General features: G+C 48.5%; 1 protein-coding gene across 1 annotated transcript in view; it reads left to right on the forward strand.

Moving 5' to 3' along the window:
- Positions 1–26,233, forward strand: part of XNDC1N (XRCC1 N-terminal domain containing 1, N-terminal like) — a 36,483-nt gene that overhangs the window by 4,281 nt on the left and 5,969 nt on the right. Inside the window, exons 3-17 of the mRNA XM_006064734.4 lie at positions 2,321–2,462; positions 3,571–3,726; positions 5,251–5,429; positions 10,456–10,541; positions 10,781–10,953; positions 11,692–11,764; positions 12,998–13,116; positions 13,833–13,941; positions 14,861–14,906; positions 17,256–17,975; positions 19,588–19,800; positions 20,853–21,017; positions 22,142–22,316; positions 25,365–25,565; positions 25,653–25,815. Coding sequence (XP_006064796.4) covers positions 2,321–2,462; positions 3,571–3,726; positions 5,251–5,429; positions 10,456–10,541; positions 10,781–10,953; positions 11,692–11,764; positions 12,998–13,116; positions 13,833–13,941; positions 14,861–14,906; positions 17,256–17,975; positions 19,588–19,800; positions 20,853–21,017; positions 22,142–22,316; positions 25,365–25,565; positions 25,653–25,815 — 2,720 coding nt within the window. The remainder of the gene's footprint in view (positions 1–2,320; positions 2,463–3,570; positions 3,727–5,250; positions 5,430–10,455; positions 10,542–10,780; positions 10,954–11,691; positions 11,765–12,997; positions 13,117–13,832; positions 13,942–14,860; positions 14,907–17,255; positions 17,976–19,587; positions 19,801–20,852; positions 21,018–22,141; positions 22,317–25,364; positions 25,566–25,652; positions 25,816–26,233) is intronic.

Genomic DNA, 26,233 nt, shown 5'->3' on the forward strand with positions numbered 1-26,233 from the left:
GCAGTAGCTCCAACTTTCAGGAAACTCCCAATTCAAAAGAAGAGCCATTGTCCCTTCTTTAGGAGTTCAGAGTCAAAGGCAGGAAATACAGCTCTTGCCTTCAGGTTGCTCTCAGAGCAATGCAGGATACATGAAAGCGGGCCTCAAAGGTAAAGAAGGAAGCAACCTCAGGATTCCACCCTTCTCTGGAGGCAGCTGGCAAAGCTATAGGCCCAGAGTCTATACCAGGGTCCCCAGAAGGGCAATGTAGTCACACTGTCGTTGAGATCAGGCTAGGGCACTCAAGGTCATCCCTGACCTGTAAGGATAACACTGCTGCCATCAAAGGGGATCTCAGCATCCCTCCTATGAATCCACTTCCAGGAAATCGCAGTTATCCCAGTTAGTGCTAGATGCTGGGCCCTGTCCTCCACTGTCATCTCTCTATCCATTTCCTGCTCCTCCCCACACTTCCCTTTCTGTTACTCTAGTCTTTCTCAAGGGGTGCCATTGGTGTTTTGTGTAGGAGAAGTCTTCGTTTTTATAGCGATATCCTATGCCTTCTAAGATGTTTAGTCCATGGCCTCCAGACCCTAGTGACAACAATGCTTCCTAGTCACTATGACAGTCAAAAATATCCCCACGTTTCAGAAAGCCCCGTAGAAAGTCTTTATGAACTACTATGTCAACTCCAAAGTGAAATAAAATAAAAACTACCGTTATCTTTCTTACCTACATGGTCAGCCTAAATGGTTTTCTTCATGGACTCAGCCTTATGAAGTGCTAGAGGACATTAGCTCTCTTCTAATATTGTGATTTCCAAACTGAACTCCTAGAAACCCTCTTCTGGAAGTTTAAGGGAAGGGCCACAAGTATGTCTCTGGGCTCCTCAACCAGTGCTTTAACCATAGCTCTACTTTTATTTTTGAAAAAATTTTAAATTATTTGATAATGATAAGTAATATTGATGCTATGCTATGCTATGCTAAGTCACTTCAGTCGTGTCCGACTCTGTGTGACCCCATAGACGGCAGCCACCAGGCTCCCCCGTCCCTGAGATTCTCCAGGCAAGAACCCTGGAGTGGGTTGCCATTTCCTTCTCCAGTGCATGAAAGTGATAAGTGAAAGCGAAGTCGCTCAGTCGTGTCCGACTCCTAGTGACCCCATGGACTGCAGCCCACCAGGCTCCTCCATCCATGGGACTCTCCAGGCAAGAGTACTGGAGTGGGGTGCCATTGCCTTCTCCGAGTAATATTGATAATTAGTATCAAAATATTTTTGAAAATATTTATTATTGAAAAAATAAATAATCTTTAGTGTAAGATTTCAGTTAAAAGGAAGGGTTTTATTGCTAAAAAAAAAAAAATAAGATTGAAAACCATGAGTCTAGTCTCCCCCTCCTTAACTTAGAAAGAAATTTAGATCCAGGGAGAAAAAGTAGTTTGTTCAAGGCCTTTCCACCAAAAAACACCTGACTTGGGTCAGAACTGAGAATTTTTATCTCAGTTTTAATATTGTCTTTGAACAAATTACTTTATCTCTAACCATCAGTTGTAAACTTAGAGTAAAAATCTTTGTGTTTTTTATCTCATAGGGTTACTTTAAAGATACATGTCTGTGAGAGCACCTTATAAATGAAATGAAACAGTCATCCCTCCATATGGATGGGTTCCACATCCCCAGATTCAGCCAACCACAGGTCAAAAATATGCAGGCGAAAAAATATTCCAGAAAGTTCCAGAAAGCAAAACATGAATTTGCCACATATTGGCAACTATTTACATAGTGTTCATATTGTATTTATAACTATTTACATAGCATTTACATTGTATTAGTTATTATAAGTAATCTAGAGATGAGTAAAGTACACGATATAAATACATATCCATTTTATATAAGAGACTTGAGCATCCACCGATTTTCATATACAGGGGAGTTCTGGAACCAATCCCCTGTGGATGCCTAGGAAAGACTGTAGTATTATGTGGTGGTTAAGAATTCTGAATTCAGACACCTAGGAGTTCCAACTTTGGTTGGTTATTTGGTCTTGTGGCCTTGGGTAAGTTTCTGAACTTAAGCATCTGTTTGTTCATCTTTTAACTAAGAAGCAATGATAGTAACCACCTAAAGTTGTTATGAGGAGGATTAAATGAGGTAGTAGAAACCAAAGAAGAGATAAGCAATGTCTGTAAATCCCTTAGTACGTGAGAGATGGACTCCTGTCTAAAGCCTTTTCCATTAGGATCCTGGAAAGGTTTAAGAGTGTAGAGATCCCTCATTCATGGACATCCTTTTTTCCCTTGATGAGGTTCCTCATTTTCTCCTCCTCTCTCTGACTTAGGATCCCAAATATCCAGTGGAGAATTTGCTGAACCCAGACAGTCAGAGGGGACCTTGGCTCAGCTGTCCTCAGGACAAGAGTGGGCAACTGAAAGTGGAGCTGCAGCTGGAGAGGGCAGTGCCCATTGGCTACATTGATGTGGGTGAGTGAGTTCTCCAAGGCCTGGGAACCTCTGTGGGGAGCACAGGAGTACCATTCCCTCCCAGGGCTGCAGCAGTGTGTTTGAATGCAGTCTCGCTGAACAGCCTTCCTGGTGCAAGCCCTACCTGGCGTGAAGGGGATATGTGGCCCTTGCCCCTGGGGCAGGCATTTGATATTGCTGAACCCTGTGAATGCCATTCCCTTAGTTACACAGCATACCTGCCTTGCTTTGATCTGAGTGGTCTTGGTGAAGCCTTAGGACATTAACAAACCTAAGTGCCAACAGATAGAACTTGTATATGCCTCTAAATATTAGTGGTATATAGCGGTGGTCCAGTGGTGAAGGCTGTACTTCCACTGCAAGGAGCTTTGATCTCTGGTCGGGGAACTAAGATCCTATAAGCCACACAGCACGGCCAGGAAAAAGGTAAAATTTAATTTAAAATTTTAAAAAAAAAAAAAAAAAATATATATATATATATATATAGGGGGACTTCCCTGACAGTCCAATGGTTAAGACTCTGCGCTTCGCACTTCCACTGTAGGAGGCGTGTGTTTGATCTCTGGTAGGGGAACTAAAATCCCATGTGCTGTGCAGTGCCGTCAGAAGATTAAAAACGGAAAACTGAAAATGCAATTAAAAATAAATATCAGTGGCAGGAGGATGCTTGGGAATGAAGTGTGCAGGTTCATGCAGGAAGGCTCCACAGGAGTTTTGGGTTGAGGAGGCTGGCCTTAGAATTCTCTAGAAATAGAGAACTGACAAAGACTGTCTGTCTCAGCTCTGTCAGGACAGAGAGACGTCAGGCTCCCTAGCAAGGATTTCAGAGAGAGACAGAGTTTAGCACTGCCCACCAGAGCCAGAGGACAGGGAAACTGTGAGTCTCTTGGGTCAGGGAAAGTTTCTGGCTGGGAGGAACACGGTGAGCCTTCATTTAGCGGCTGAGGTCCCATCCCACTTCAGTTACTGGCTCACTGTGTTGCTCGACCTCTCTGGGCCTCTCCTGAGCTCTAGAATGGAGGAATGTCCTCTGCCCACCGATCCCCTTGTGGGCAGTCAGGGGAGCCCGTCATCCCACCTTCACTTTCTCGCAACCTTCTGTCCCCAGGTAACTGTGGTTGTGCTTTCCTGCAAATTGACGTGGGTCGTTCCTCCTGGTCCCTGGACAGACCTTTCGTCACCCTGCTCCCTGCAACCATGCTGATGTCCCTGGCTGATTCAAAGCAGGGAAAAAACCGCTCAGGGGTGCGCATGTTTAAAGATGGTAAGGAGAGGGAGTTCCCTGGTGGTCTGGTAGTTAAGACTCCATGCTCCCAATGCAGGAAGCCTAGGTTTGATTCCCTAGTCAGGGAACTAGATCCATGTTGTAACTAAAAGATTCTGTGAGCCAAATAAATATTAAAAAAAAAAAAAAAAAAAAAAGATGGTGAGGAGGGCAAAAGCAGAAATGAGAGACTGAGAGAGACAGTGGTAATGAAAAAGAGAGACGCTGGACTCTAGAGGGCTGTGCCAGCTGGAAGGTGTGTATTGTGGAGGGAGCCTAAGCAGGGGCTCACTTACATCTGTGGGGGGATAGGGTAATGAGTGAACCACTGTGTGGTGTGTTTGTGTGTGAGTTCTCTGTGATGACAATACCTGATAGAGGTCCTGATACCTCTATCATACCTGATACCTGATAGAGATACTTATGAGCTATGATTTATATTTACACATAACATGTGATTCAGTGAAGCCAGATATAGAACCCACATCTGTGATTAGAGTGTTTGTATAAATGTGTATAGGGCTTCCCCGGTGGCTCAGTGGTAAAGAATCCGCCTGCCAAGCAGGAGATGCTGGTTGGATCCCTGGGTTGGGAAGATTCCCCTGGAGGAGGAAATGGCAACCCATTCTAGTATTCTTCTTGCCTTGGAAACCCCATGGACAGAGGAGCCTGGCAGGCTATAGTCCATGGGGTCACCAAAGAGTCGGACACGACTTAGTGACTAAACGGCAACAGCAGATACACGTGTGTGAGTGTAGGAAAAATACTCCTGTAAGTGCAGGAAGGCTGTGTGATGGTTGTGGTTATGTTGTGTACAGTGTTTCCCGAGTCCTCTTCGCTGCACATCTCTGTGTTCACTGGGCACTGCACAAGAAATGCGTGGTCTGATTCCTCGCCTCTAGGGACTTGCAGTCTAGGAAGGACTCATTCGTCTGTGTCTGAATTGGAGGCATTTGTAATGTTGTGAAGGAGAAGTGACCTGGGATACGAGGTGGGATACGAGATGAGGTATACTTAGATCTGGGAATGGAAGATGAGAAGGGTTGGGAGTACTGGTCTGTGAGCCAGTGAGCAAGCATGTAGAGCAGGTAGTGCCTTGAGGGAGATTGGGGTCTCATGGTCCAGGAAGGGTGGATATAGCTCAGCTGATCCACTGGGCAAGTGGTCACCCCAGACTCCAACCCTCCGGATACCCCCTGTTAAAACGAGACAGTGGTAAGGTCTGTGGAGAGGTATGGACCGAGGATATAGTCATGCTGGGAACAGCATGGCACCAGGACAGAGGAGCGACGGTGGGAAGGCAAGGCGCTGGGTCTGAGAGGGCCCTGACTGGCCTGCGTGGTACTGCCCAATCCTGAGCGCCCGAGCCTGGGGGAGGAAAGGCCTCCGTTCTCCCTTAGGGTGGAATTCACTCTGTAGTCCCAGTCCTTTCTTTCCTCTCTGCAGTACTGACCTTCTCTCCCTTTCTCCCAACCATTCATCCATTTCATTTCTCCCTCATTTCCTTCTTGTTTTCTCCTTGAGCTGACTTCCTGGCCCCAGCCTCAAGTGAGTCATGGGATCGACTTCGCCTGAGCTGCTCCCAACCCTTCACACGTCATCAGCCCTTTGGCCTGGCCTTCCTGCGGGTGTGTTCCTCTCTGGACTCCTTAGATGACCCTGTGGAGGGTCCCTCGGTCCCTGTGAGCTCAGGGCTGAGCCAGGTATGTACCATGGGGGACTTAGCAGGTCCCAGCCTTTTCTGTTTCTAGTTAGGAAGCTGGTGCTTGATTTAGGGATGGATACACACACACATACACATTCAAATATGAATATAAGTTCTTCCCTGATGGTCCAGTGGTTAAGAATCTGCCTTCCAGTGCAGGGTATGCAGGTTTGATTCCTCATGGAGAACTAAGATCCCACATGCTACAGAGCAACTAACCTTGTGCACTGCAGTGAAGACCCAGCACAACCAAAAAGAAAAGAAATTAATTAATTAAAAAAAAAAAACGGGCATCCCAGTGGCTCACTGGTAAAGAATCCACCTGCCAGTGCAGGAGACACAGGTCTGATCCCTGGTCTGGGAAGATTTCCACATGCCACAGGGCAACTAAGCCCATGCACAACAACTGCTGAGCCTCTAGCGCCTGGAAGCTGCAACTACCTACTGAGTCTACATATCATGACTACTGAAGCCCACACACCCTAGAGCCCATGCTCCACAGCAAGGGAAGCCACTGCAATGAGAGGCTCACACACTGCAACTCAAGAGCAGCCCCTGCTCTCTACAGCTAGAGAAAAACCCTCGTAGCAATGAAGACCCAGCACAGCCAAATAAATAATAAGAATATATAAATAAGAATATAATAATAATATTTAAGAAACTAAATACTAACATAAATGGGCTTGTGGCCCTTTCTCACAAATAGGCATGAACACCTTTCCTTCATTCTCACACACACAGGAGCCAAGCAAGTGAGCCTTCAGTGCAGTGTGCACAAAGCTGTTGGACCATTTGTTCTATTGTTATTCAGTCGCTGAGTCATGTCTGACTCCTTGCGACCCCAAGGACCACAACATATCTGGCTTCCCTGTCCTTCACTATCTCCTGGAGCTTGTGCACACTCATGTCCATTCCGTTGGTGATGCCATCCAACCATCTCATCCTCTGTCGTTCCCTTCTCCCTCCTGCCCTCAATCTTTCCCAGCATCAGGGTCTTTTCCAGTGAGTCGGCTCTTACCATCAGGTGGCCAAAGTATTGGAGCTTCAGCATCAGTCCTCCAATGAATATTCAGTGTCAATTTCCTTTAGAATGGACTTGTTGGATCTCCTTGCAGTCCAAGGGATTCGCAAGAGTCTTTTCCAACACCACAATTCAAAAGCATCAATTCTTTGGTGCTCAGCCTTCTTAATGGTCCAACTCTCACATCCATACATGACTACTTGGAAAAGTTTTCTAGTTATTTTTTTCTTCTATGGCTGATCTCACTCCTCCTGGTTTCTTACCACTCATGTCTCCATTTATCTTTCCAAGCCAATACCCTCCCCCATAATTCACTCACAAATATGAAGATGTAATCACACAAGGCTAGAGCCAGAGAGTTCTAGAGATAAAAAAATACTTAGAGATCATCAAGCCACAACCCCATCATTTTATATCTGAGATAGGGAAATGTATATATTTTAATTCACACAGAGCAGAGTAGGGACTGGAAGGAAGCCAGGTCTCCTGCCATTACATCACACTGCTTCCTGTGGACACAGTACATTTTTTAGAAGCTTCATTTGGTAAAGCCAAAAGAATTTTGATTCCCACGAGTGAACCTCACAGGTGTTGCTCCTGTTGAGGTTACTGGAAAAAAAAAAACAAAAAACAAAACAAGAGACCACACTTTGGGAAGAGAAGATGGAGTTGGAGCGGACAGAGTGGGAGAGAGGCTTTTGTCACACAGCCTTGGGAGAGGCCCAGAGTGCTGAGGCAAGGTAAAAGAGATTTACTCTTCCCCTGTAGGAAGGGCTGAAAATGCAAAAGGGTCGATGGAAGCAGTTCTCTGTGCTCTGCCAGGTTGCCAGCATTGTCTCTGTGGGTTCCGGAACTCTGTGGCCTGGCTGTTCAATAAAGTGGGAGCTCTGGGAGATTTAGGGACCTGTTTGTCTTGTTCCACCAGGCATTCCTGGCAGCTAGGATGGTGCCTAGAGCAAAGTAGACTTTCTAGTATAAATGTTGATTATATAAATAACCTTTCAGAGGGGAGTGGTAGGTATGGTCACCATAAAATTTATCATCCAATCTGAGATACTTCAAGAGCCAAAAAGAATGCTATTAGTAATTATACTTAAGACGACAGACATAAAGCAGGGTGTCCCGGGCAAACTAGGACATCTGGTGTCCTTAATGATAGGCTAAATGAATGCTTCCTAGAGTCTTTTCCATTCTGGTCAGATATCTAAATTACTCTGCACCTTTAGGGCCATGGTGGGATCGAGCAGGAGGCAGTCAGCAACTCGGAGTCATGTCAGACATTGAACAGCAAGAGCAGAATGATGCACATTCCAGGCCCTCTCTGATACCCCAGGGAGAGGAGTCCAGAAATATTTCCATAAGAGAGGGCTCATGCTGCTGCTGCTAACTCGCTTCAGTCGTGTCCAACTCTGCACGACCCCATAGACGGCAGCCCGCCAGGCTCCCCCGTCCCTGGGATTCTCCAGGCAAGAACACTGGAGTGGGTTGCCATTTCCTTCTCCAATGCATGAAAGTGAACAGTGAAAGTGAAGTCACTCAGTCGTGTCCGACTCTTCTCGACCCCATGGACTGCAGCCCACCAGGCTCCTCTGTCCATGGGATTTTCCAGGCAAGAGTACTGGAGTAGGGTGCCATCACCTTCTCCGAAGAGAGGGCTCATATGTGGAAACAAATGGACGGCACTCCGTTTTATAATTTAAGATATCTCAAATGCCATAGACTTTTTTCTAATATGTCATTCTAATGGTATATTATTGTGAAAGCACTATATAAAGGCTTATTACTCTGTGAGGTAAGGTCTTTCATGATCTTTGATTTTCCAGTTAGGAAACAGAAGCACAGAGAAATGTAGTGGGTGTTCCAAGTCACTGCCAAACAAGTCCTGGACTGGATTGGAACCCAGGCCACTAGACTCCACTTAGCCTGTGCTTCGAAGCTCAGTTTGTGATAACATGCATGCGTGCTTAGTCACTGCAGTCCTGTCCAACTCTTTGCAACTCTATAGACTGTAGCCTGCCAGGCTCCTCTGTCCATGGGATTCTTCAGGCAAGAGTACTGGAGGGGGTTGCTGTGCCCTCCTCCAGGGGACCTTCCCGACCCAGGGATCGAACCCACGTCTCTTTATGTCTCCTGCATTGGCCCGGTGGGTGCTTTACCACTAGCACCACCTGAAAAGCCTTCAATTCCTGATACTTAGTCTCATTTATATAGTTAAAATTAGAAACCCATCTCTACATACCCATCTAGTAACCCTTTCTATTAGTATTCATTCTGAAATTTATGAGACAAAATAAAAAAGAAAAGAAAAAAAACCTGGAAAATTAAATATTTTAAAATTAATGTTAAGTCCAAGATGAGATTGTCATGGTATATTAGAAAATTGTGAATGTGAATAAAAATGCTACTTCTCAAACTTGTAGAATGAGGTCAAAGTCATACTTTACAAGAAAGACATATATATGTATAATTCCCTACAAGAAAGAAAGATATTTTACCTTTAAAAGAATTTGTGAGGGAATTCCCCAGCAGTCTAGTGGTTAGAACGTGGAGCTTTCACTGCCAAGGGTCCATTTCAGTCCCTGGTTGGAGAACTAAGTTTCCACATGCTATGCAGTGAGGCCAAAAATAATAATAAATAAAAGAATCTATGGCTTAAAATTAAAGGAAATTGTTTTTTTTTAATTTAAGGGAAAAAAGGAAATTTGGGAAAAAAAGGAAAAAGTCACAGATGAATTGACACAGATAAATTGAATTTTGATAAATTAAGAATTTGTAGCATACCACATGAATAAAATCTATGTAGAAATTATCCATACTTGATTATTGCTTATAGACATTTCTGAATTGAGAAGCCAAAAGGTTTATACAATGCCTGTTGATAGTTACAGTGTCTGATGCTAGAAAGAGACATAGGATATCTATATGCACATCTTTTTATAAATAGCTAGAAGTGGTGGCTAAAACTGATAGGTTTTTAGTTGCAAGTGAGCAAAATTGTTCACAAAATAAATCCTACTGGAATTTAAACATTTAAAAGAGAAAAATGACTGAAATATCCCCAAATAGTTCAAAATAGAACTATTTTTAAATATAAAGAAATACCTATGTATGTATAATTTGTTTCTCTCACATGGGTATATAGAGATGAGTGATTAGAGTTTTGTACCTACATGAATCAATTTTATATGTGTTCGATTTATATATGTACAAATTTTAAAAAATACGTATTGTTGTTCAGTCACTAAGTTGTGTCTTAGTGACTCTTTGCGACCCCATGAACTGTAGCATGCCAAGCTTCGCTGTCCTTTATCAGCTCCTGGAGTTTGCTCAAACTCATGTCCACTGAGTTGTGTATTTATGTATATGCGTGTGTGCGTGCTCAGTTGCTTCAGTCGTGTCGTGCTCTTTGCGGTCCTGTGGACTGTAGCCCTCCAGGCTCCTCTGTCCGTGGAGTACGTTTATGCTGTACTGTGCTTAGTCGCTCAGTCATGTCCAGCTCTTTGCAAGCCCATGGACTGTAGCCCACCAGGGTCCTCTGTCCAGGGCAATTCTCCAGGCAAGAATACTAGAGTGGGTTGCCTGTCCTCCTCCAGGGGATCTTTCCAACCCAGGGATCGAACCCAGGTCTCCCGCATTGCAGGCAGATTCTTTACCAGCTGAGCTACCAGGGAAGCCCATGTATGTATACACATGTATACAAATTTGCATATAATATGAGTCCCATAGACCTGGTTTTCCCAATAGCTTGTGTTCTTTTATCTTAGAGTCTTTCAGAATCATAACAAAATCCTTAATACTAGGGATCTAACTACACAAAATCACCATATCTCACATCTTAGAGCTGGGAAAAGTGTGTACATAGACAAGCCAAAGTGCCATGTACAAGTTATAGCAAATACACTCCCTCACGGAAACCCTGAGTTTGGTACTGTCCCTGGCATTATGTGACAGTGCCCCCTGGTGGTGAATATATGTACTTCATATTTCTCCATTTTCTTCTCAGGGCTCTTCTGATGCTCAGGAGTCTGGTCCCAGCCCCTGGCTGGCTAATCCTTCCATCCGGAGGACATTCTTCCCGGATCCCCAAACGTACGTAACTGCCAGAGTGAGGTCTCTTGGCCACTTCTCAGTTCTTTCTCTTGGAGGAGACTACCAGGTCAGTCACAGACACACAGGACCTGTCTGGGTTCTCTCAGTTACTTCCAAACTCTAGGCCTCACCCGATATATATACCAAACCTGGCTTTCTTGGTTAGATGCTGCTGACCTGGGTGAGCAAAATGCAATCTCTGTTCTGAATGAAGCCAAGTGCTCCCTGTTTCCCCGCAGGACCACCAAGGAAATCTCAGAGCTCAAGAATTTCCTAAAGCAACTGCAGCCGGGGACTCTGGGGCGTTCAGCCTGCATGGTACTTTCAGCTGCCCACAGGGCACCTCCAGCCCGTGTGGCAAACCCTAAAACCAACCATTCAGAACCAGGTCCCACTCATCAGGACAGCACAGGTGAGGCCCCGTGACCTACCTTCAGCTCCTTACTTCCCAGCACTCTCCTTCCTCCCTGAATGCATCATTGCTACACAAGGATGGCTCACAAACAGGACATCAAATGGAGGAAAAGATGATGGTCAGTGTCCTGTTCCCAGAAGAAAAATAAAATAGTGTATATAATTGAAAGAGCGCTGGCCCAGGAACCTCACATCACAATGACAAGTAGACCTCACTCACCACAACTAGGAAAGGAGCACATGAGGCAACAAAGACCCAGCACAGCCGAAAATAAAAATAAATAAAAAATGTAAAATATTATATATAGTAAATGCTGTATGTGGTGCTCTGTAAGTTCTGAATAACTAGACAAATCGTTGTTGCTAGCTTTTGTTACTGTTCATTTGACAGATGTTAGTTGCACATCTCTATGTGCAAGGCTCTGGGCTAGGTGCCAGGGACACCACAATAAATAAAATAGCAGTGCTTCTACCCTGATGGAGAGATACGCATCCATGTCACACAAGGAAATCTAAAACTTAAAAGTGTGATAAGCACTTCAAAGGCAAAGCATAATAGGATAACCAGATTTAGATGAGAGAATCCTGCCTCACAGCAATTAGCACTTCATCTAAGACTTAAAGAGCAAGAAGGAATTGACCAGAGAAGGGGAATAGAATAGTCTCAAAACAAGGAATTTTGTATGTGAAGGGCCTTTTATTAATGAGATAGATTTAATGAGTGTTTCTGACACAGAGCCCAGATCAGAGGAGCAGAACACAGAGAAGGACGTGGGCAGGACGAAGAGGAGGAAAGTGGGAGGCCGCAGGTAAGTAGGTCAACCTGAAAGCCCCAAATCACCTCCCCAAACCTACTGTCCTTCTGCACCTGTCCACCCCCAACTCATGTTTCGGTTATGCTAGAGAGCACCCTGGTGTCTGGTCTTGCTCTCATGGTCTGGACTTGCAAGGTAGCAAGAGAAAAGATGTCCTTGTCTGCATGGTGTCAGGCGTGGAGCTAGACAAGGAGGTGGCCCTGGAAGCAAACCAGAAGAAATGAAGACAAGTGCACTATATCTCATGGGCTTCTTTAAGATTTAAGTTGTTTTCTGCTTCAAAGGACACCGTCAAGAAAATTAAAAGACAGCCTTCAGAAAAGGGGGGGAAATATTTGCATATCGTGTATTCAATAAGGGGTTTGTATCTAGAAATATAAAGGAACCCTTCAGTTCAGTTCAATGGTTCAGTTGCGTCTGACTCTTTGTGACCCCATGGACTACAGCACGCCAGGCTTCCCTGTCCATCACCAGCTTCTGGCGCTTGCTCAACCTCATGTCCATTGAGTCGGTGATGCCATCCAACCATCTCATCCTCAGTTGTCCCCTTCTCCTCCTGCCTTCAGTCTTTCCCAGCATCAGGGTCTTTTCCAGTGAGTCAGTTCTTCACATCAGGTGACCAGAGTACTGGAGCTTCAGCTTCAGCATCAACCCTTCCAGTGAATATTCAGGAGTGATTTCCTTTAGGATTGACTGGTTTGATCTCCTTGCAGTCCAAGGGATTCTCAAAAGAGTCTTCTCCAACACCACAGTTCAAAAGTTGTAAGGAACCCTTACAATTCAGTAATATAACCTCATTTTTTAAATGGACAAAAAATATGTCAGAGTGTGTGGGAATAGAGGAATACGGAGTGACTACGAATGGGCTCAGGATTTCTTTTGGGGGGTGATAAAAGTATTCTGGAGTAAGCTGTAATGGTTACATGACCTTGTGACTATCCTAAAACCACTGAATAATATATTCTAAAAGGGTGAATTTTATGAGATGTGTATTATGTCTGCAAAAAAATAATAAACCTGAAGGCAATGATAGAAGCTCTGTTCTCAGATATTCAAAGATTAAATGACTTCCCTCAAGTCTGATACGTCAAGTGAGCAAACCAGGACCCCAGCCTAGGGCTTCTGGCTCCACAGCAGCACGTCTGCACCCTTTCACCCTGGTTTGAGGCTCCTTCGGTCCCAAGGACCTCTTGCTAACAGCTGGTCTTTAACCATTCTTTCTCACAGGCCTGTATCCAACTCAAACACTCGGCCAAACCAGCGGGGGCTAGCAAAGGCAGGCCAGAAAGAACACCTGCGGCGAAGCAGCAGAGTCCAGGAGCATGGGTGGTGCCCCATTTGTGCAGGTGAGCTGCTTGGGCACAGGGGTGGTTGGGGGGATACTAGGCGTCCCTTGAGGGAGGAATAGGAGATCTGGGAGCACTGCCAGGAACCAGGTGAACCAGGGCCCCTGGCCTCTGTCATCTGCAGTTACGTACAAGACTGTATTGAGCACCTCCTCACGTTGTGTTCACCAAGCTGAGGAAGGGACCTCAGCTCTGTCCTCGGGAGAAACGTGAAACAAAGCAAACTATAACACTATCAGTGAGGACCTGGAATTTTGTTTAAAGCTTCTTCTCCGTGACCAAATTCTGCTTCCTCTTAAGGCTCTGTTCAGGTGGTTCTTATTTGCCAGGTCTTCTCTGACCTCAGATATTCTCTCCCGCTGAGCTCCTGCTGCGTTCTCTGATTCTCCTGGGCTTAGCACTTCTCACCCTGTGGTTTGTGACAGTTATTTGTGGTCACAAGTTATCTTTACCCCTAGATGCCATAGTCCATGAGGACAGGCCTGGGCTTACATCCCTCAGCGCCTCGCAGTGTCAGGCACATAGGACTTCCTCAAAAAATGTTTGGTGGACTTGTGACTGGATGTCATCAGGTGTCAAATATTCAACCCTAGCAAAATTTTCGTATGAAAACAGCTGCATTTTGCCAGCAGATGTTCCCTTCAGGCTGCATGGGGTGACCTCCTGCCCAGGAGTGGGCCCAGGGTTCTTACCTCCTTCTTTCCTCTCCCCCTCAGGCTCCTTCAGCATTGACCTGCTTCCCCAGCACGCTGCCACTTGTGGAGGGGCCTCCCCGCCTCCCCCAGCCTCTCCCGCCTCGTCACCATCTTCGTCTCCGCACGTACTGTGGGTTTCTTCTCCGGAGAGCTCGCCGCCCATTTCCTGGGTCCAGTGTCCTATCTGCGAGTTGCCGTTCTCGGCAGGAGAAATAGAAGAACATGCCAGCACGTGCGGGGAGGTCCTTCAGGCCTGAGCCATGAAGTCCTGTGGCCTTGGCCCCCCTCTGCCCTCTGTGACAGAAACGGACGAGGGGCTCTCTTGACAGCTGGGAGGGGCTGACGAGGCCAGGCCACCCCCTGTCCTCCCCGCGCTCATTCCCTTAGGACTCTCTGCCTGAGGGCACCTCTGGGCCCAGCCTGCTCCCCACTCCCAGTTGTCAAGGCTTCTGTCACCATGGCACCCTACTCTCCCAAGGACAGCTCCATGTGTCTCTTCTTTGGGACTTCTGGGATAGAGTTGGTGAGTTCTCAAGGGCTTCAGGACACAATCCAGAACATCTTCCCCTCAGTGAGTGGTGTGTATCCTTGTGCCCATTTTCTTGAGAGGAAAATTGAGGTCCAGTGAAAAGAAAAGCACTCCCCGACAGATAAGATCCTGTGGTGTCCTGGGAAAAGTGAGAGTGATTTTTGAGTATGAGCATGACCTTCAGCGCCCCATGAACTGTACTCTCAGTATCCTTTGGGCCTTTCCTCCCTAGGATAATCAGGTAACAGTGTTGCTGTGTGTCTTTAAGCAAATTATTTATCTTGGGTCCAGAGTTAACCCTCAGTAACAGAAAAAAAAAAATCCCATCCTCCTGTTGAGTTTTATGGGAATCAGACTAAACACTAAGGAGTGGCTGGCTGTGGAACCCTGGGCGAATCCCAGGCCACATCAGCACATTGGGGCAGCTGGACCAGAAGGTCACTAAGGTCCCTTCCACCTGTGGTTTTCTAAAATACATTCCTACCTTTTTTGAGCATCTGTGTCCTCTCTCCTTTCCCAGAAGGTTTCGTTGTGTGGCACTAACACCAGTTCCCCTGGTCTCCAGGGTACAGGGCAGAAGGGGAGCAGCTGAGCCTGGCAGAGGGAGGGCAGGGTTTGGAAGGGGTAGGAAAGAGAAAGCTGGGCACAGCTAGGGGAGCAGACAGAGGAGCCGGAGTTCTCTCCTGCCATCCCCACCAGCATAGGTGGGTGCAGCCATGGACCCCCTCACGGTAAGAGGCCTCTGTTTCCTGCCTTCCCCTATCCTTGTCCCGTTTCTGGCTGTGATTAAAACAATAGATTGACTCAGAGGAGTGGCGGGAACAACATAGCTGCCAGGCAGGTGGGGGACACCACCCTGCGGGTGGGAGGAGAGCGGTTGGAGGCCCAAACCTGGGCACAGAAAGAAGAGCGCTGAGGAAGGGCTGGGCCTGGTGGGAAAGGGGGGCAAGGCAGCACCGGGGGGTTGGAGGGAGTGCTGCCCAGAGCAGGAGAGGGCAGAGCTGGCAAGTTGGAGGAGAGCCTGGTGGGATCCTGCCGTGAGGCCTGGTCAGCACTCAGGGGCTTGGGAAAAACCCAGTTCAAAGACCCTCCTGCATGGACGTGTCTGGACCTGTCCTTCGGAAGCTCTGGGACTTCACCAGGGAGGAGCAGCTGGAAGAGGATATCAACAAGATGGGAGCAGGTCCTGGAGAGATCTGTGTGCCCACCCGGGGGTTCCACTCCCAGTGCAGCCCTGTCCTGCTTCAGTCTGCTCCTGCTCAGGCTGCCCACATTGGCCCCACTGTGTGTGGCTTCCTGTGAGGTGGGAGTCGTGCTGAGGGAGGGGCCCCCCGTTAGAACTGAATGAGTACCTTGGATGAAGAGTGTGAAGAACTCTTCTAACCTGAGAATCCACACAATAAAATAGCGACTAAGAACATGTTTTTAATCTTTATATCTTCAGGAGACGTGAGAGTATGCCACTGGCTTTTAAAGCTGAAGTGGCCATAAACTAAGGAATGCAAGGGATGTAACTGGAACGTAGCTGCCAGGCAGTTGCGTTGGAAAAGGACTCTGCCCTAGAGCTACTCTGCCCCGATAGCACCTTGACTTTAGCCTCATGATATGATCTAGTTCTGACTGCGTGAACTGTAAGAGAATAAATGTGTGTGGTTTTAAGCCACTAAACTTTAAAAAAAAAAATGCATTTTTCAACCAAGACCAGTTTTCTAAATATTATCAGCATTTCATACCAGTCAATGGGATATTGTTGACTAACAGCTTAACAAAAATATACAAGAAGCTGTTATGGTATGAAAGGGTATTTCTAAAACGATTAATTCCTGGAAAATATGGACATGAAGTGTATTCCCTACACAGATATAACTGGGCAGAGGAGGACATTCATATTGTCATCATACAAGATGATCACATTATATAAACTATACATACTAGAGTATATGTCATTAATGTAGAATTTAGTTTCAGAGTAAAACAGATAAAAGTGGTAGCATCGTTATTTTCCTTCTTAAAGGAGGGAAAGTGTTTACCTATCTACCACATTTGGGAGGTTTTGAAGTAGAGATTCCAGAAATCCAAAAGCTACCTACTACTACTAATTTTTGAATTGAGAAGTACCACGGAAGAATAGCTAGGAGCACCAGCTTCTCAACCAAACTGCCTGGGTGACCACCCTGTCTAAGTGGCTTGGCAAGTCTACCTTGGTTTCCTCTTCTGTTAAAGTGGGGACAGGGTGAAGTGATAGCTCCTGCCTTATAGGGTTATTTAAGAATTGAATGAGTTACATACTTCTGAGGGTTTAAAAAACTACCTGTACTTAAATACGATATGCTAAGTCACTTCAGTCATGTCCAACTCTTTGCGACCCTATGAACTGTAGCCCACCAGGCTCCCATGTCCATGGGATTCTCCAGGCAAGAATACTGGAGTGGGTTGCGATGTCCTTCTCCAGAGGATCTTCCTGACCCAGGGATGGAACCCACGTCTCTTCTGTCTCCTGTGTTGGCAGACGGGTTCTTGACCACTAGCACCACCTGGAAAGCCCAAACATTAAGTGTACATTAAAACAAAAAGAAACTTGTGTTTGGGATGAAAGTCAAAGTGAAGTCGCTCAGTCATGTCCAACTCTTTGTGACCCCATACTGTAGTCCCCCGGGCTCCTCCGTCCATGGGATTCTCCAAGCAAGAATACTGGAGTGGGTTACCTTTTCCTTCTCCAGGGGATCTTCCCCACCCAGGGACCCAACTCAGGTCTCCCACATTGCAGGCAGACTCTTTACCGTCTGAGCCACCAAGAAGACTATAATGGTGGCTGGGTACAGAGGGTTAAGGGCTTGAAAATGGAAAGGTGAGGGAGGCCCCCAGCAAAGAAGGTTGGGGACCCAAGGTCCCACCCTGTCTGCTCCTTCATCCAGCCTCAGCCTAACTGGACAGAGATCGTGAACAGAAAGCTGAAGTTCCCCGCTCCGCTGCTGGGTGCCATCCAGGAGGGACATACAGGCCTGGTGCAGCAGCTGCTGGAGGTGGGGGTCGAGGCCCCGGGCGGCGGGCCAGGCGGGCCCCCCCGGAATGTGGAGGAGGCCGAGGACCGCTCCTGGAGGGAGGCCCTCAATCTGGCCATCCACCTGGGCCACGAGGCCATCACTGATATGCTGCTGGCCAATGTCAAGTTCGACTTCCGCCAGATCCATGAGGCCCTGCTGGTTGCTGTGGACACAAACCAACCCGCAGTGGTGCGTCACCTGCTGGCCCGGCTGGAACGCGAGAAGGGCCGCAAGGTGGACACCAGGTCTTCCTCACTGGCTTTCTTTGACTCGTCGATCGATGGCTCCCGCTTCGCCCCTGGGGTCACACCCCTCACCCTGGCCTGCCAGAAGGACCTGTATGAGATCGCCCAGCTGCTCATGGGCCAGGGTCACACCATCCCACGGCCACACCCCGTCTCCTGCGCCTGCCTCGAGTGCAGCAACGCGCGCCGCTACGACCTGCTCAAGTTCTCGCTGTCTCGCATCAACACCTACCGCGGCATCGCCAGCCGCGCCCATCTCTCGCTGGCCAGCGAGGACGCCATGCTCGCGGCCTTCCAGCTCAGCCGCGAGCTCCGGCACCTAGCCCGCAAGGAGCCTGAGTTTAAGGTTGGTTTCTGCTCCTTCCTCCTGCCCTCATTGCCCTGTATCTGTCCTTCCACCAGGGCATGGTCGGGCCTCTGGTGGGTGTTCTGGGAAGAGATAAAAAAACAGAAAGATATTCTCAGAAAACCTCCGTTCTGATGGAGAGTGCCAGAATCCTGCCCTGAAGGGGATTCATTCTATTGGCAGACAGCTGTCACTCCAGGGGGCAACGCATACCCCACCCTAGGGGTGTCCTGGGTCTGTCTGATGGAGGAGGGAGAACACAGATAGAAAAACAGCTGGACAGACTTAGAGATGACATTCAGTAGAACCTGTCCTTTCTGAATGCCTACTGTGTGGTCCCACCTAGAGCATCCTGTGTTGGGGCCTCGAGCTCATGATCATATCAAGGTGGAAGAGGGCAGAGTGAGGTGGACGAGACTCCCCAGAGACTCAGCTACATTCGGGGCCTCTGTGGATGGTGCTACAGGGCTTCCAAGGGCCAGAAAATAGGTCAGGAGGCTACAGCTGTTGTGTGCAGGGCAGACTTCTTAGAGGAAGCGGGATTAACCTTGGCTACACGACCAGGTAGTTTAACACAAGTGAAGAGGAGTAGGGAGGATATTTGATGTAGGGGTTCAGGGCAAGCAAAGACTCTCAGCTAGCAAAAGGTGACACGGGATGAGAGCAGGGGCTCTGTGGGGACAGAACACCTGAAGGGAAGGCCTGGAGGCTGGGACTGATCAGGGGCCTTGAATTCACAGTCTAGTTCCATCCATCACTCACCCACTGACATCCTCTCGGTGCCAGCCCGACTTGATCCCCGTGGTGACAACTACCATTATGTGAGGAAACAGACGGGGATATTAAAACAGAGGCCTAAGGCTGGATGTGACCCGTGCCAGGTGAGCGGGGGAGGAGCGTGCTGCTTCCCTGGAGTCAAAGGATCAGAGAATGAGGACCCCCACTTCCAGGAAGCAGGAAGAGCAGCCCTCTCCCAGAGCCTTTCCCTCCATCCACACAGCAGCCCACAGAAGGAGACACAGGAATGACCATCCCCCACTTCCCAGCAAGGGACAGAGGCTTGGAAAGGGGACACGGCTAACCCAGGGTGCTGCCCCCTGAGGGACCGTGCTGGGCCTCCTGGAATCCTAGCCTGGATTCTCTCTGGTGTTAGGGTCCCAAGTAAGACCGAAGCTAAGCAGGGGAAAGTAGAGGCAAGAGCTGCCCACTCTGTAGCTCCCAAAACTGCCAGCATGTGTTTTCATAGGTAACAAAAGTAAATGAACCCAAGAAGGCATGAAGAGTAGGAGCAAAATCGAAACAGGCAGAGGAAAAGGAAAGGACAAGGGGGGAGCAGAGGTGATGGGAGTGGGGGGGTCTGTGTTGAAATGACTCAGCGATCAGATAGATGTGGTACCAGAGAAGCAATGTTGACACAGCAGGTGCCTTGTTATAGCCAGGACAGGTGGGGCGGCAGAGAAGAAAGGAATAGATGGTTTAGGGTGACATCAGCTGTGGGGAAGTGGCAGCTGAGGGCAGGACAGAGTGGCCCAGGCTCAGTGTCGGGAGGGTGGGCTGACCCAACCGGCTGGGCCCGCAGGATGGCCAGCACACCTGGACTTTCTCCCTACAGCCCGAGTACATTGCCCTGGAGTCGCTGAGCCAGGACTATGGCTTTGAACTGCTGGGCATGTGCCGGAACCAGAGTGAGGTCACCGCAGTGCTCAATGACCTGGGCGAGGACAACGAGACTGAGCCCGAGGCCGAGGGTCTGGGCCAGGCCTTTGAGGAAGGCATCCCCAACCTGGCGAGGCTGCGACTGGCCGTCAACTACAACCAGAAGCGGGTCAGCTGGGCCTGGCCTGCATCCCCCGCCCTGCCCCCTCTAGATGGCCCCTATCCAACCCTAAGCAAGTCATTTCCCTGCCCTCAGGACCCCCTCATTTTTTTTTAATATTTATATTTATTTCTTTGTGCTGGGATTCAGTTGTGGCACTTGGGATCTAATTCCGCATCCAGGGATTGAACCCAGGTCACCTGCATTGGGAGTACAGAGTCTTAGCTACTGGACCACTGGGGAAGTCCCAGGACCCCTCTTAGATCTTGATTCTGAGCACCCTTCTCTCCAGGCCCTTGATCCTATGGGTCTCCCACCCTCCGTTCTTATCGTCAGTCTAAGTCCCTAACCTCTGCCCAGCCTTGAAAGTCCCATGACCCAACCAGACCAGACTTCTGAGCTTTACCTGTTGGCCTGCTGAGTAGGTTTGGTCTAGTCTTTTTCTGTGGTTACACTTCAATATCTCACTCTATCCAGCAAGATTAGACTAGATCTCTCAGGGCTGAAATATCAAGTGATTCCATTACTCCCCATCTCATTAGCTGCCCACCCCTAAGCCAAAGACATGTTCCCTTTCTAGCCTCCCCCAGCCTCTCACTCCTCCCTCTCACCCACCCTCAGATATCCTAGCCCACCAGGAGCTTAATTAGAAGCCTTCCTTTCCAATGACTGCCCAAGTCAGCAAATTCCACCTTCCCTGCTCCTCCCTTTCTCAAGACCATGCTGCCTGGTGCCCCACATCACTAAGAAGACAAAGAACCCTCAGGGTTCTGGGACCTGTATCCAGTTGCACCCACCACTGCCTGGCTTAGATTCAACAATGTAGGATCTGGAGAGTCCAGAAAATTCTTTGAGCTCAGTTTCTCCTTCATAGACTAGGAAACTAAGTCCCAAAGAGGGGTGGGGTCTGCCCAAGGTCACTTGGCAAGTGGGTTGCCTCTGTTCTTAGCTGGCTGGCCTGGGGAGAAAAGAAACGTGATTCACTTTCTATACCTGACTGACTCCTCTTCTTCCTCCCTGGCCAGTGGTCACTCCCTCTGCTCACACCCTTCTCTGTTTAGTTTGTAGCACACCCCATCTGCCAGCAAGTCCTGTCCTCCATCTGGTGTGGGAACCTGGCTGGCTGGCGTGGGAGCACCACCATCTGGAAGCTCTTCGTTGCCTTCCTCATCTTCCTCACCATGCCCTTCCTCTGCCTTGGCTACTGGCTGGCACCCAAGTCCCGGGTACTAAGAATAGAAATAATGATAATTGTCATTTATTGAGCACTTGTTTTATGCCAAGCCCTGAGCGGGGCCCTTAATGTTCCTTTTAGGTAGTTTGAGGTGGTTCTGGAAGGTAGGCATTGCACCTGGATTTTACAGTGAAGACATAGGGAACAGAAATTCTCTTTTGTCCGCAGGAAATAGCAGAGTTGGGATTGAAACTGAGGTCTCTCTGCCTCCAAAACCTGAGTCTTATATGCAGTCTCTCCTAATGAGATCCCTACCCCAACCTCAAATTCTTTGGGAGCTCTTTTGGACTCAGATATTTCTATTCCCTACTATGAGCCAGACATCATGCCTGGCACTGCGGACATAAAAAAGATCAGGACCCTGTAAACCAGGTGAGGAATAGGGTAAGCAGTGCTCCAGGAGGCAGGAAAAGGGCATCCATCCAACATCCCAGGGAGGGAGAATGCAAAGCATTAGAGAGACTGAAAGGAATTCTGTGCAGCTAAAGCATAAGTGCAGATAGCAATTAGCAAATGGTGGGAAGCAAGCAGGGGCCCGGGTTCCACAGAACCTTATGCAATGTTGGGAGCCGCTGGAGGATTGTAATGAGGTGAGAGAGCCTATTAGTTTTGTGCTTTAGAGAGCTCTCTCTCTCAGGGGTGTGAAGGATGAATTGGGGGAGGGGTGGGAGGCTGAGAGACTGTCAGAGTGTGTGAGAGAAAGGAAAAGGATTCAGGGATGCCTTCAAGCTTCCTGGTCTGGGTGGTCGGGATGTTTTCTAAGATGGGGACACAGGAAGAAGAGGAAGACATTTGAGATCCAAAGATGATAAACTTACTTTTTAACGTGGTTGTGATCGAAGAGCCTGGAGGACCCCCCTAGGGAAAGTTTTACTTCTGTGATCCTCAGTTCCTAGCTTAAAAATGGAAATAATGATACCACCTCCTACAGTTGTGACGGAAAACATCAATATGAAAGGGGAAAGCCTAATATACAGTACATTCTTGATAAACGTCTGAATAAGTGAGTGAGTGAAAGGAGGAGACACGTGGGGGCTGAGCATCCCCGAAGTTCTCCTGGGAGGGGAGAGGTGTGAGCAGGACTCTGAGAAGCCTGCTCTCCTTCCTCCCCCGCAGCTTGGCCGCCTGCTGAAGATCCCGGTGCTGAAGTTCCTGCTGCACTCGGCCTCCTATCTGTGGTTCCTCATCTTCCTGCTGGGAGAGTCCCTGGTCATGGAGAAACAGCTGAGTACCTTCCGAGGCCGCAGCCAGAGTGTCTGGGAGACTTCACTACACATGGTTTGGGTTGCAGGTACATGGGTGGGGCCTTTTATTTGTGGTAGACTCCCTCCTGGGGACCCCCTCACTTTTCTTCACAGTGAGCACCCCTATATGGGGTGGCCCCTATAGATGCTCCCTGAATATGTAACCAGACCTCTCAGGGCTCTAGTTCACCATGGGTTTCCCCTTCACCTCTAATCAGGGGATCTCACCCTGTGATAGATCCCTGAGTATGGACCCCATTCTTCCCCTACCCTGGCATTAGTCACTACCCACTCTGGATATTCATATCCTCTCACAAATAAGACACTGGTCCATGGTGTCAGGTGGCAGATCACCTTGGCCTAAAGGTAGCCAGCAAGTACACCACCTGGCAATCTATCCCAAAGGTCATGGAGCAGAAAGACTCATAGACCAAATTAAGATGCTTGAATCGTACAGTTTATTACATAAGTACATACAAATGGTGTACTTATGATGGTGCTGTTTTAAGGACCAGAGGTGAGGTTTGAGCAGAGGATACAGTAGCCAGAAGCTGCCTGGGCCCAGCACTTGATCGTAGGAGAAACCCAGGGGCACATGTGTACAGCGGTAGCTTACTAATCATCCTGGTGAGCAGCTATGACTTTTCTTTGCAATTTTGTTGCAGAGGACTTGTGAGGCCACTAGGTATTACCAGTGGGGAGCTAATTTAAGTCAGATGAATCCTAAGGGCCTCATTTGTCTTGTGCATATTCAGTGTGTCACTAATATTGAGTGTCGACCCTGGATATCCTACATGTGTTCACACACGTGTGCTCTGTGTGTGTGTGTGTGTACGCACTCAGTCACTCAGTCATGTCTCACTCATTGTGACCCCATGGACTATAGCCCACCAGGCTCCTCTGTCCATGGAATTTTCCAGGCAAGAATACTGAAGGGAGTTGCCATTTCCTACCCCAAGGGATATTCCCGGCCCAGGGATTGAACCTGTGTCTCTGGCATCTCCTACATTGGCCGGCAGTTTCTTGGCCACTGCACCACTTGGGAAGCCCAACGCATGTGTTCTACTTGCTTTATTTGTCCAACATGTCATCTGGATAATGAACTTACGTATGCTTAAGGCATAAGTTTCATCCATTCTATTGGTGTTCTTTCCTTCTATAGCAAAATTGCATTTTCTCAAACAGTTCAGCAAATGCAGTTGACAAGAATCCCCAGAGCTCTGCCGAGCATTTGGTTAGTCAGCTAAGCAGCTAGGTTGGGCACCTTCCTCATCTATCTTCTCTTGACTTACCTCTAGCTTAGTTGGAAACTCCCAAACCACCAGTAGACTAAGTCTGCTCCTTCACTCTGTAACAAGTCAGTCAGTGAGGCACAAAAGGAAATTTGGCCAAGAAACTCTTGAGAAGAAAATAAGAGTGATCCAAGAGGAAAAGTGTCCCATCCAACTGTTTATCAATCATTATTGACCTGTATTGGGTGGAGGTGAAACCAGTATAGTTCCTGCCTGCAGGGGAAGAAGTCTTAAGAAACAACATTCCTCATTTCTTCATGTAGTGAACACCTGCTGCTGGTCTATTGTGAGCAAAGCCCTGAGAACACATGGATAAATTAATTAGGACTCTATCCAGTAATTTCTGTTGTGATCCGGTGGTTAAGACTCCACACTCTCAATGCAGGGGGCCCAGGTTCAATCCCTGGTTAGGGAACTAGATCCCACACACCACATTTAAAAAAGATTCTGCATGCCACAGTTACAGATCCCACATGCTCAACAAAGACTGAAGATCTGGCATGCTGCAAGTACAACCCTGCACAGCCAAATAAAGATATTTTAAATAAATAGGATTCCATCCACCCATTCAGCATACATCACTGAGCATCCATCCCACCTTCTTGGTGCTCTGCTGCCATGGAAACGGACTCAGTTTCCACCATGCCCTGCTTGTCTCCAGGCCCATGCAAGTTCTCTTTCCCCACAACCCCCTCCCCTTCCATGCTGCCCCAGCTTCCACTCCTCCATCCAGTCTCAGCTCAAACATCACTCTGTGGGAAGTGAAGCTTTCCCTGGTTCCCAAATCAGGGTGAGGATCAGTTCCTGAACACTCCAAAGACAGCCTCTGTTCCCCTGCTCTCCTTCACCTTAGCACTGACCACTCTGGGCTGTAACAACTTGGCTACTTGCCCACCTCCCTCACTAGATTATGAGTCCGGGGAGGCCTGTATGTCTTTTTCACCACAGGATCCCACTGGCACATGATAGGAGCTTAATCAGTGTTTATTCAGTAGTGATTGCTGGGCCTTGTTCTGGGCACTGTGGACAAGGAGGTGAATCGACCACAGTCCCTGCCCTTGAGGGGTTCCAAGTTCAGGGAGGGGAGGGGGACAGACCCAGGAAGAGATACCTTGCAGTGCTCCATGGTGACGGCATCACAGAGGTCTTAAGAGAGCTGTGAAACTCACTGTCCCCGTTAGAGAGGGCTTTGGAGAGGAGGTGAGATTTATCCTGAGTCGCAAAGGTGAGCCCACCTTCCAAAGGGTGTGGAAGGGCTTTCTAGGTGTGGACAGAACCATGAGTGAAAAAGCATGTGCTTGTATCTAGAAGGGCACAGCATGGCAGGGTCACCTGGCTCACGGGGCCCAGCTCCCAAGACCCTCCCTCCCCAGGCCTGGCTTTGGGCTCTGGGCTGATCATGAGCAGGTTGATAATTTGGAGCCCCTTCAAATCAATATTCTCTAAATATTTGTCCAGTGTGTATTTGGTGGAGGGCAGGGAGACCCAGATTTAGATCATCCCCTCCCAATAACCAGCCTCTGCAGGTGTTACTTTCTGAGTTTATCAGCTGATTGGATCACTGAAACTGGCCCCAAGGCCACCGAGTCTGTATCAGCCAGGAGTCCTTTTTATTTCCATGTAAGATCTTTGTGACATTGAAGCAGACTAAATGCCTACATTTTATCACTTTCAAGCCTGGAATATTTTAGCTCCCCTCACCCGGTGGAGAGGTTCTCCCGCCCAACCACACCCACACACCCAGCTCTGACCTGAATGCAGGGGGTGCCTCACCCAGTGCTGGCGCCCTGCCGCCTCCTTCAGGCTTCCTGTGGTTTGAGTGTAAGGAAGTGTGGATCGAGGGCCTGCGCAGTTACCTCCTGGACTGGTGGAACTTCCTGGATATGGTCATCCTCTCCTTGTACCTGGCGGCCTTCACGCTGCGCCTCCTCCTGGCCGGGCTTGCACACAAGCACTGCCAGGATGCCCCTGATGGGGCTGCCTGCCACTACTTCACCTCGGCTGGTGAGTGCCCCTCAGCGCAGCCCTGAATCCCCCGGCCCCCTCTCTTCCTTGGCTCTCAGCCTCGGCCCCCCATTCCCCCTGGCACAGAACGGAGTGAGTGGCGCACGGAGGACCCCCAGTTCCTGGCTGAGGTGCTCTTCGCTGTCACCAGCATGCTCAGCTTCACCCGCCTGGCCTCCATCCTGCCAGCCCATGAGTCGCTGGGCACCCTGCAGATTTCCATGGGCAGGATGATTGATGACATGATCCGGTGCGTACCGCCTCTGCTCCGAGCATCCTCCCCTCCGATGGACCCCATCTGACCTCCTTCTGAAGTTCCCCAGCTCTAGTTAGCACAGGGGTTCTTAACCTGGGTTCCTTGTACAGGCTCCAAAGACCTTGGAAACCCTGGAACTATAGGAAAATTGGGGAATGTAAATGTCAAGATATATTTCTCTGCAGAGAGGGTCTGTATGTGCTGCATGCATGCTAAGTTGCTTCAGCTGGCCAACTCTTTGCCGCCCTATGGACCGTAGCCCACCAGGCTCCTCTGTCCATGGGGTTCTCCAGGCAAGAATACTGAAGTGGGTTGCCATGTCCTTCTTCAAGAGATCCTCCCGACCCAGGGATTGAACCTGTGTCTCTTAAGTCTGCATTGGCAAGCAGGCTCTTTACCACAAGAGCCACCT

This window comes from Bubalus bubalis, chromosome 16 (assembly GCF_019923935.1).
Source record: "Bubalus bubalis isolate 160015118507 breed Murrah chromosome 16, NDDB_SH_1, whole genome shotgun sequence".
Classification (NCBI taxonomy): domain Eukaryota; kingdom Metazoa; phylum Chordata; class Mammalia; order Artiodactyla; family Bovidae; genus Bubalus; species Bubalus bubalis.